At 40.8% G+C, this 11,031-nt stretch overlaps 1 protein-coding gene across 1 annotated transcript in view; it reads right to left on the reverse strand.

The window, feature by feature from the left end:
• PIP4P2 (phosphatidylinositol-4,5-bisphosphate 4-phosphatase 2) overlaps window positions 1-8,520 on the reverse strand; it is a 56,502-nt gene extending 47,982 nt beyond the window's left edge. Inside the window, exon 1 of the mRNA XM_021688224.2 lies at window positions 8,324-8,520. Coding sequence (XP_021543899.1) covers window positions 8,324-8,429 — 106 coding nt within the window. The 5' untranslated portion in view covers window positions 8,430-8,520. The remainder of the gene's footprint in view (window positions 1-8,323) is intronic.
• Window positions 8,521-11,031: the final 2,511 nt, after the last annotated feature.

Below are 11,031 nucleotides of genomic sequence, written 5' to 3' on the forward strand. Positions count from 1 at the left end.
TCACAGCTGGTGCATACGCCTATTGAGGCCTTCAGGGAGGGGCACCCCTATTGAGGCCTTCAGGGAGGGGCAGGGAGCTGCTCAAATATGCCGCCTCTATCTCTGCTCATTGGGACAACCTGGCTTCCAGTGGGTTTCAGAATTCTTGGCAAATAAAATGAAAAGTTAATCTAATCTTACAGTGGGTTATGCATGTGGTGTAGGGCCCCAGGTCTGCATCATCTTTTCCTGCCAACCCTAAACTCTGCAAGGATGCAAGGAGGTTGGGAAATTTAATAGACGGCCCAAATATATTCAAGAACTCTAACTCAGTGCAATGGACTGAACGTTTATGTCCCCTCAAAATTCAGGTTGAACCTCTAAACCCCAAGGTGATGGTAGCAGGAGGTGGGGCCTTGGGGAGGTAATTGGGTCATGAGAGTGGAGCCCTCATGCATGAGTTTAGTGCTGTTAGGAAAGGAATGGGAGAGCGCTCTTGGGCTCTCTCTCCACCAAGTGAGGGGGATACAGGAAGTCAGCCCTCTGCAACCTGACACCAGCTGTCACCAGACACGGAATCTGTTGGCAGTTTGATCTTAGACCTCCCAACCTCTAGAACTGTGAGAAATAAATGTTTGCTGTTTAAGCCACCCCGTGTATGGTATTCTGTGACAGCAACCTAAACTAAGATACTCAATAGAACTCTAGTCTAGGGTGCCTGGGTGGCTCAGATGGTTAAGCGTCTGCCTTCAGCTCAGGTCATGATCCCAGGGTCCTGGGATCGAGTCCCGCATCGGGCTCCCTGCTCAGCAGGGAGCCTGCCTCTCTCTCTCTCTCTCTCTGTCTCTTATGAATAAATAAATAAAATCTTTAAAAAAAAAAAAAAGAACTCTAGTCTAGTACAGAACATAGTTCCAAGTGAGATGAGACTTTGCCCCACTTCAAACTAAGGCACCATTTCTAACTTTAGATTTCTCCAGGTAGAGGACAGATGAGGATCACTATAAATACACCTTATTTACCATCCAGTTTCTAAGTGAAAAGCACAGGAGTACGTAGTAAATAACTTATCTCTTAACCCAGAAGCCAAATTAGTTTCTAGCCACTGAAAACATTTTCTTAAGCAATTCCAAATTTACACATTTTTAAAAAGTGAAACAAAGGTGAAAAGAAAAGGACAAGGCCTTTCTAGTTATGTTTCATAGGAAACCTAAGTGTTTCAGAATAAAGGAATATTAGCCTCTTCCTGGTAGTGAAGTGGCTTTGAAGTGATTTTACAATTAAAGTAAATCGACATTAGACGGAAATGAAGAAGTTTTCAGTTCTTTACAAAGGATTTGAATATAAACACATAGAAACAATTCTGAGGTCACTAATTCAAAAGACATTTCTGAATCCTTATCTATTTGCTCTTCTTTGCAGCTTTGGACATGTTTGACCGCTTCTTTCTTGAAGTGTTCTCTTCTCCTTGTCTCTGTGATATTAAGAGTCTTTTGGTTTTCCTCTGACCTTCCTGGAAGCTACTTATCAGTCTTCTTGGAGACTCATCTTTCTCTAACAAGTCATTGAATGTGGGAGTTTCTCAAAGCTTTGTCCTAGGCTCTCTTCTTTTTATTTTTTCTCCCTAAGTAGTCTCATACATAGCTTCCCAAACTTTTTTACATCTCAGTACCCAGAGAAAGTGACAATAGGTTTATAGCTATGCAGAGCTGGAGGCCTCTGGCCTAAAGGTTTCTGCTGTTCTAAGGACTGGGGAGAACCAATATCTTAACCCCTGTATGTTCTATCTCAGCACCTTGCTTGGCACACCGGTGGGGCCTTGGGAAGCTCTGAACCAACATCCGTCTATTTAGCTGTTACCAATATGCAAATAACACAATTTTATATTTTTCAGCCCAGGCCTCATTTCTCTGTCTACACCTGTGGATGCAATTGCCTATCTGCCACCTCTTCTTGGATATTTGAAAGCATCTTAAATGTATCATAGCTAAAACTAAGCTCATGATCTGTGTTCCCCCAAACCTGCTGCTCTTCGGGTGTTCTGTCTCAGCGAGGCAATCACACCGTCAGCCTGTGGACACCAGAACTCTGGGAGATTTCCTTGCCACTTCCCTCTCACTCTCACAGCCCATCTATCATCAAGCCGTCTGTACTTCCTTAATGTCATCTTGTCTCTCCTCCTCCACCCCCCTGGGTCCCTGCTATCATCACAGTTATTCAAATCTGCCTGAATCATACTGTAGGCACTGGAGTCATCTATCCTCACTGACTCCCGCTCCCCTCTCATTCACGCTCTAATCCAGAAATAGAATGATTTAAAAAATAATAAAAATAGACATTCTTCTGGGGTGCCTGTGTGGCTCAGTTGGTTAAGTGTCTGCTTTTGGTTCAGGTCATGATCCCAGGGTCCTGGGATCGAGCCCGGCGTCGGGCTCCCTGCTTGGTGGGGAACCTGCTTCTCCCTCTCCCATTCCCTCTGCTTGTGCTCTCTCTCTCTCTGTCAAATAAATAAAACCTTTAAAAAAATAGACATTTTTCCAAAGAAGACATACAGATAGCCAACAGACACATGAAAAGATGCTCAACATCATTAGTCATCAGGGAAATGCAAATCAAAACCACAATGAGCTATCACCTTACACCTGTGTATCTAAAACACAAGAAACAACAAGTGTTAGTGAGGATGTGGAGAAAAAGGAACCCTTGTGCATTGTTGGTGGGAATGTAAATTGGTGCAACCACTGTGGAAAACAATATGGTTTCTCAAAAAATTAAAAACAGAAATAGCATATGATCCAGTAATTCCATCCACTACTGGGTATTTACCAAAAGAAAATGAAAACACTAATTCAAAAAGATATATGCACTCCCATGTTTACTACAGCATTATTTACAATAGCTAAGATACAGAAGCAACCTAAGTGTCCATCAACATAGGAATGGATAAAGAAGATGTAGTATACACACACACACACACACACACTCAAATATTATTCAGCCATAAAAAAAATAAGATGTTGCCATGTATGACAACATGGATGGACCAAGAGGGTATTATGCTAAGTGAAATAAGACAAAGACAAATACTGTATGACCTCACTTATATATGGAATCTAAAAAACAAAACAAATAGCAGAAACAGATCCATAGGGGCGCCTGGGGGGCTCAGTCGTTAAGCGTCTGCCTTAGGCTCAGGTCATGATCCCAGGGTCCTGGGATCGAGTCCCACATCAGGCTCCCTGCTCAACGGAGAGTCTGCTTCTCCCTCTCACACTCCCCTTGCTTGTGTTCCCTCTCTCGCTGTCTCTCTCTCTGTCAAATAAATAAATAAAATCTTTTAAAAAAAAGAAACAGATCCATAAATACAGAGAACAAACTGATGGTGGCCGGAGCGGGGGGAGGGTGGGCAAAATGGAGAAAGGGGAGTGGGAGATACAGGCTTCCAATTATGGAGTGAATAAGTCACACGGCTAAGAGGTACAGCCCAGGGAATATAATCAATGGTACTGTAACAGTGTTGAATGGTGACAGATGGTAGCCTCACGTGGCGAGATAGCATATCATAAATACGAATCACTGTGTTCTTCACCTAAAATGAATGTAACGTTGTGTGCCAACTATATTTCAATTTAAATAATGATAATAATAATAATAATAAAGATCCGGGCGCCTGGGTGGCTCAGTTGGTTAAGCGACTGCCTTCGGCTCAGGTCATGATCCTGGAGTCCCAGGATCGAGTCCCGCATCGGGCTCCCTGCTCGGCAGGGAGTCTGCTTCTCCCTCTGACCCTCCCCCCTCTCATGCTCTCTCTCTCTCTCATTCTCTCTCTCAAATAAATAAATAAAATCTTTAAAAATAATAATAATAATAATAAAGATCCAACCAGATCATCCCTTTGCTGAAGGCAAAATTTCTCAACATGACCAATAATACCCTGCCTGGACTGAGCAATACTTATTGTTCTGGTCATCTGTTGCTGCAGAACAAATAACCCCAAAACTTAGTGACTTAAAACAACAGTTTAATACTACCTTTCATGATTCTGTGGATTGTTCTGCCTGAGCTGAATGGTAATCATCTAGAATCTATCATGCAGGTACAATAAAAATTTGGCTTGGGTTGGAACCATCTGAAGGCCCAACTGGGCTGGGCATCCAAGATGGCTTCTTCACTCACATGTCTGAGAGCTGGTCAGGCATCCCTCTCTCCATGTAGTCTCCCCACGTGTCTAGCTAGGGATTCCTCAAAGCAAGGTAGTTTCAGTGCATTCAAATTCTTACAAGACAAGTTAACTTTCTTCAGGGTGCACTTTATAAGAGACTAAGGTGAAAGCTGCAAGACCTCTAATGACCTAGTCTCCAAAGTCATTCAGCTCTCTTTTACTTTATTCTGTAAGTCAAAACTGAATCACAGGGTCAGTCCAGATTCAAGGAGGGGACCTATCCAAGGACTTGAATATCAAAAAGCATGGCTCTTTGGAGTGAGAGGTGGGTCTTTAGAGAATATCAACCACACCCACTTCCCCAATCGGATTTTGCAATATATTCCGTTGGTGCTTTCACTTTAGCCACACTGGCCTTGTTTCAGTTCCTTGTACTTACCATACTCTATCCTCCTAAAGGCTTTTGTTCATACTGTTTTCTTAGTCTAGAATGTTCTTCCAGTCCCCCCGTTGCCAAGTTCAACTTCTAAAAATCTCAATGAAGTCTCAGGAAAGCTTTTCCTGTCTTCCCTAACCAGGCTAAATCTTTTTACTACATACTTTCATGGCTCTGGATACATTTCTGGCACTGTCCTCATCGCCACTGCACGTTGCATTTGTTTAAATGATTATGTAATTTGTGTCTCAATATCCCTCATTAGACTGGAAGAGGGGTCATATCTGTTTTTCCCATCCTACCACAAAGAGCTTGGCTAGTACTCAAATATTTATTTGCTGAATGAATGAACTAAACTAAGTAAATGAAACTGTCTCTGTATAACAATTCCTCTAAAATTATAGTGAAGTAATCACATTCCCAAGGTAAATATATAGGTAATTAGACAACCCCAAATATAAACCATTTTCACAGAGGAAGTCTCATAAATGTAAAGGTCATATTCTTTTGCCATATCCTACCTGTAAAATCCGCAGATAGTAAAGAAATCAATTAAATATAGCCAAATTGTGTAAGTTCTGTCGTATTTCTTCCAATCTTTTTTTTAAATGAGCCTAAAACTGTCTTTGATTGTAATTTCTATGCCTTAACAAAAGCTGACACATGTACCAAACGGAGCATTTTAATCACAGGAAAGGTGATCTCCTACTCTATGCAGGATCGAATATTGACAATAAAGACCACGAGAAGCATTCAACTTAGAAACCCAGGCGGACTGTTACACAGACCACACATGATTCTCATTGTGCTAAAACCAAATGCAAAAAACTAACTGCTTTCCACTACATTATCAATAACTTGTCTATAAATAAACACTTCACCAACATTCAACTTAAAATGGAATATTTCATCTCAGAGTAAGAGCTAACATTCCTGTCCTTAGATGGTGACACAAAGAGCAAAGGGTTTGATTGGAGAAAATATTCACTAGTTATGGCTCTTAACTACTTTAAAAAAAAAGTGTGTAATTATGAATGGTATCATAAAACAAAGTTCATTATCAAAAAGTACATTCTATTCTGGTCTTTTAAATCCCAACCTTCAACTCTAATTCTTGTAAACTACTGAAAACATCTGGTCTAACGACGGAGTGTTTCCTACAATAATAATTCAGCCCTGTGTTTCTTTATGCTTTTTTCCCACTTCCACATGGGCTCCAAGAAAGGATGGGTTTGGTCGGTCTTGTTAACCTAGAACAGTCTCTGGAGCATCACGCTGCCCATTAAATCAGCCAATAAGTAAATAACATTGGTCTCCTAGAATCAGATCTTATGTATTACTCAAAATATTTATGAAGATGCTTATTTGTTATTTAAGAAAAGATATTCTGACAAAAATGCCAATACATAAAATGTCTTTACTTCTCATTTATGCTTCTTGCTTCCTAGGTATTATGCCACATGAAATTAGTGTTTCTAATTATCTAACCTGTCTTATTCACCAGTTTAAAAACAAACAAACAAACAAAACTATATTCTACCATAAGGCAGAAACGGCTTTTTGCTAAATCATTTGTTAAAAACAAGAGAACAGGCTCAAAATGGAGGCACTCATGCTAAGCTCCACATCACCAAACAGAGACTTAATTACACTTTTGGCTTCTTCCAGGAATGGAATCTTAAAGTCAGTCAGGAACTGCCTTATTAGCACTAGTGAGGTCATCTGCCTGATAGACCACTGCCATGCTCTAAAGGAAAGTTATCTATCTTGCCACAACCAATCCACTTTTTGCCAGGATAACTTCCTTTCCCCCACTCCCTTCTGCCTACGGAAGTCTTTCATTTAGTACACCTTTTTGAAGCTCCTTTCTGTTAGATTGGATGCTATAGAGTCATGAATCATTAAATAAAGCCCATAAGATCTTTAAAATTTACTCATTGAATTTTGTTTTTTAATACATTGAATTTCTTCAGTTATTTAGCTATCTGGAATGAAACTTCTTTTTCTCAGTGGCTGAACTGCAATTTGTACCTTACTGTGTAGTTTGAGGGGGTCTTATCAGATTAGACAAATATACAGCAAATGATAAATAAATCTATAAGCAGGTCCATGAGCATGAATATTTTGGGGGAATAATTTAGCCACTATGACTAAAAATACAAAAACAAAGATAGAAGATAGAGGGCATGAAAATCTGTTATAGGACAGTTGCTTAAATCCAAACTTTGTCTTTTAATAAATGGCAAATATTTTGCCTAAAAAGGTGATTTGATGAAGTTGCAACATTCATTTGTAAGTATTTAAACTCATTCTAGACCATCCAATTTAGATAACAGTAAAATATTAATATCAAATCTGTGCATTAAAGGAAATCCCCCCAACTGATGTCTCTAACACAAGTTTAATACAAACATGACTTGTGGGTTTTCTGTAGGTGAGTCTCTGTTCCATTTTGCACCTTATTTCTCAACTCATTGATCACACTGAATTATTCACAGCTAAACATCTTTTTCCTTAGTCCTGCTTCTTGTTAGGTGTTGATTAAGACCTACATTGTTCCTTTTCAAGTTGTAATGCATGAAGTGGAAATTTTAAATACTAAACAAGTTCAACCTGCTCTACAACTGCTCCAATTCCAGACTTGAACTTAGAAAAAGTTGTGTTACAAGAAACATGATCTGCCTCTATTTTCAAAAGCATTAACATTTGTCTCCTTGGGTTTTTAACTCCTCTCATATTCAGCCAAAAAGAGAGAGAGACGCACTTAAGCTACATTTGCAAGTGCCATATCTGACCATTCTTTTCATAACTGAGTGGTTTTTTCAAGTCTTGCCTTCCCTTTTCTATAAATCCTGACTCCACCTTCTTTCTACTATAGAAAGCCACTAAAAGGCTTGGAACAAAGATAAATCTTTGAATAGTTTGCTAAATAACCCTCCCCCCTCCCCCCCCCACACACTTCTTCAGATCCCACAGCTATCAAATCTTTCTTGATTCCATCTTGAGAAGTGAAATAAATAGAAATACATGCAGGATTAACTTGGGTTACTTTTAGAAGTAAGTTCATTTCCATCTCACCCAGATACGAATCAAAAATATTACATCTTCCTTTCTATTCTTCTTCATTCACCACTAAAGCTAACACTCCTAAGAAAGGGGAGTAATAAGGAAGGGCAGCAATTTCGGACATATTAGGAATATTGATTAATTCTATTCCTTTTGGTAAGACAATTCCCTGATTGAACAGAGCACGGGTGGGGGGGATGGCAGGATATGCCTATTTTTCAAGCTAAGCCCTTTCAAGGACAGATCCCAAGGTGAGCAGTACTAGGGGTTTCTCGGCAACCTGAAAGGATTTATGAATGATTGTGAAAGATTGCCCCTCCTCCAGCTGCACTTAGGGGCTGCTCTAAAACGGTAAAGCCCAGCCTGGGAAATTCATGTCACATCCTGTACCCCTGGGTAAGAAGTGGTGAAATACACACACAGACACACACACCCCAGAGGGTGAGAAGGGGTGAAATACACGCACTCGCACACACTCACGCTCACACCTCACCCTACCCCACCAAAAGCCCTGCGGGGAAGCTCTCAGGAAAGCAGGCTCTGGCTCGGTAAGGCGCAGTCAGCATCCCTGCCTCCCAGCCCAAGTGAGAGGCTCGCCTCCACCTCGGAGCTAGAGCTCCCGGGTCTTTAACATTCTAGGCTTTTCCCTACAAAAGTAGAAAGGTCCATGCTGGCCTTACCTCTGGGGCTGCTTTCCTGTAAGTACGGCGGGGCCGTAGGGGTGACATTTCCCGAATGGGATGCTGACAGCAGAGGCGAGCGCTCGTCCACCCCATCAGCAGCCATGACTGCTGCAGCAGCCGCGGGGTCGGCGGGGAGGCTGAGCCGGGGCTTGCGGCTCCCGCGGAGGTGGAGGCTAGCGCTGTTCCGCAGCTGCTGCCGCCTCGGGAAGGACCCGGGATGTGTCACAAGGCCGGAGGCTGGGGGAGGGGAGGGTGCGGGATCGGCAGGCGGGGGAAGGGCGGCGCGCTGGGAAGCCTGTCTGGGGGAGGGAGGGGAGAGGGGAGGCTGGGAGAAGGCGAGGAGGAGGAGCCGGGGAACACAGTAGGGCTGCTCGGGAAAGGCGGGGAACGGAAGGTGCGGAGTAACAGAAAGAGGGGCGGAGGAGGCGAGAGGAAGGGGTTGCAACTCTTCCCCTCTTTGTACTTTACATTTCCTTAACTAAGGAGAAAAGGGGGAAGAACGGTAAAGAGCAACCTGAAAGGAGGTAAGAGAAAAGGCCTGTGACTTGATTACAGAAAAACTACAGCAAACACAGATCTCAAGTTTAGCTCCTGGAGCGGGGGAGGAGGAGGGATTCTGTGCTGTCCAACTTTGCAGCAATTATCGAAGAAAGCTGATTCCCAGGGTTAGCAATTCCTTCTTGGGGGCTGCTGCTTTTGTTAGAAAATCACTTCTCAACATCTGTTGTCTGAGAGGAAATACATTTCTGCAAGAGCGGTGCCATTCCTTGCTTGTCCTTGTTTTTTAGTAGGTGTTTGGCATGCTAGTAACAGTACCTTATTGAAACGATGCAGAGTTTGTTGGCTTTTACAAGGTTAATTTGACAAAATTTTAGTTTTGTTTTGGACTATATTGTCCCTGACACCTTATACAAAAATGAAGTTTATGAATGATGTAAGTCAATTAAAAAAATATTTTCTTTAGCTAGTGTTTTAAAATAATATTTCGCATGTAAAAGAGAGTAAAAAACAAAAAAGCTAGTTACCGGCATGTTTTCATGTTTATGTTTTTCTTTTCTTATTTTGGTGGTTTGCTAAAACGGTTTAGAAATCAAAGTTTTGAATATGCCTGACAAAAAAGGCAATAGGAAAACAGTGAAGGTCTCAAAAGATCATTCTTCTTCAATGATTTTTGAGTCATTCAACAAACAGATATGGTGTGCTTACTGGGTATACAAAGAGGAATCAGTAGAGCAATGGTCTTGATCCTCCAGATGTCTGTGTGGTAGCACAGTCAAAAGCAAACAAAAAATGAGGCTGGTAGTCCCAGCTGTAGATTTTAAAGGGTCATGAGGAAAGCTGACTTTAGACATTTGAAACTACTTCTCATATTACATTAAGAAGGGTCTTCATTTTGCTTTCTGAAGATACTCTTTCTTCCAAAAAAAAAAAAAAAAAAACATTTAGGCATCAGCTGGAAATCCTAAGAGAAAATCAAAGAATAATGTTTTCTATTATGCAGCATCTTTTATGGGTCAGTAGTATGAAGACCCAACACCATATAAGGATCCCCATATGATATAATCCAAGGGCATTTATAGATCTCCAGAAACCTGAAAAGTGAGGGGTCAAGATATAGCACTCCCTGCAAAAAATGAACAATTTACAAAATGAATAGCAGGTTTTTTGGTTTTGTTTTGTTTTTGTTTTTTACATTTGCAGCCTGGAAGCTATTGAGTTAAAGAAACTTGAGAAGAATCAGCAAAATCCTATGACTATGGTGTCCTGTCCTGTCACCTATCACACTATTTTAACAGTGCATTTACATTTCCATTATCCACCTGCCCTTTATTCCCAACTGACTTTGTGAGTCAGAAACTGTAACTAACTCATTCACTATTGTGTCTCCAGTATCTAACGCAATGCCTGGCTCATTAGGAAGGATTGGATAAATATTTGCCAAATAAATAAGCAAAGGAGTGTATGAGGAAAACCTACACAGTACCAGAATCTTACTAAAGCAAATTGTTAGCAGGAAAAGCGTTGAGCATGTCTTGATTTTTTTATGAAGATGACAGTTTTGCCATCTGACCAGTGTTTTTATTGTTCCATTATTTCTCTACAACTAGGGTTTCTTTATTGCCCAGGTATAAAGAATTTTTTTTTCTTTCTTTAGTTCTTTATATGGCTTCTCTATCCATTTCAGAACTCATTAGAGGGTGACACAGCTAATGGAAATTACTCACACTATGAAAGGTAGAAGGTATATTGAGATTATATTTGCAGCAATCCGAAATTTCATAAAAAGGAAAAACTTCTACTAGGTGAGTATCACTTCATTCTAGCTTTAAAATAATACAGTAGTTTATGGTTACTCAATAAACATTAAATAATACTCATCTCGATCCAAGGCATTTTATGATTATGATATGTTTCCATCTCTACTCAGGGGATGAGGTAATGTGTCTTCTGGAATAATAGTACAATATAAACAGATGATGTGTGAGCTAGTAAAAGCTACATCTTACTACTTGAGCTACTTAAGCTACAATTCTAGCTATCTACTACTGAGCCATACCACAACCCAGTGGCTTAACACAACATGATTTGTTATTTTTCATGATTCTATAGATTAGTTGTGTGGCTATTCTATCTTTCTTGCCTGGGCTTATATTCAGGAAGCTTCATTCAGCTGGCAGATTGGCTAGGGGCTCGCTCAGCAGGGA

This window comes from Neomonachus schauinslandi, chromosome 4 (assembly GCF_002201575.2).
Source record: "Neomonachus schauinslandi chromosome 4, ASM220157v2, whole genome shotgun sequence".
Lineage (NCBI taxonomy): Eukaryota > Metazoa > Chordata > Mammalia > Carnivora > Phocidae > Neomonachus > Neomonachus schauinslandi.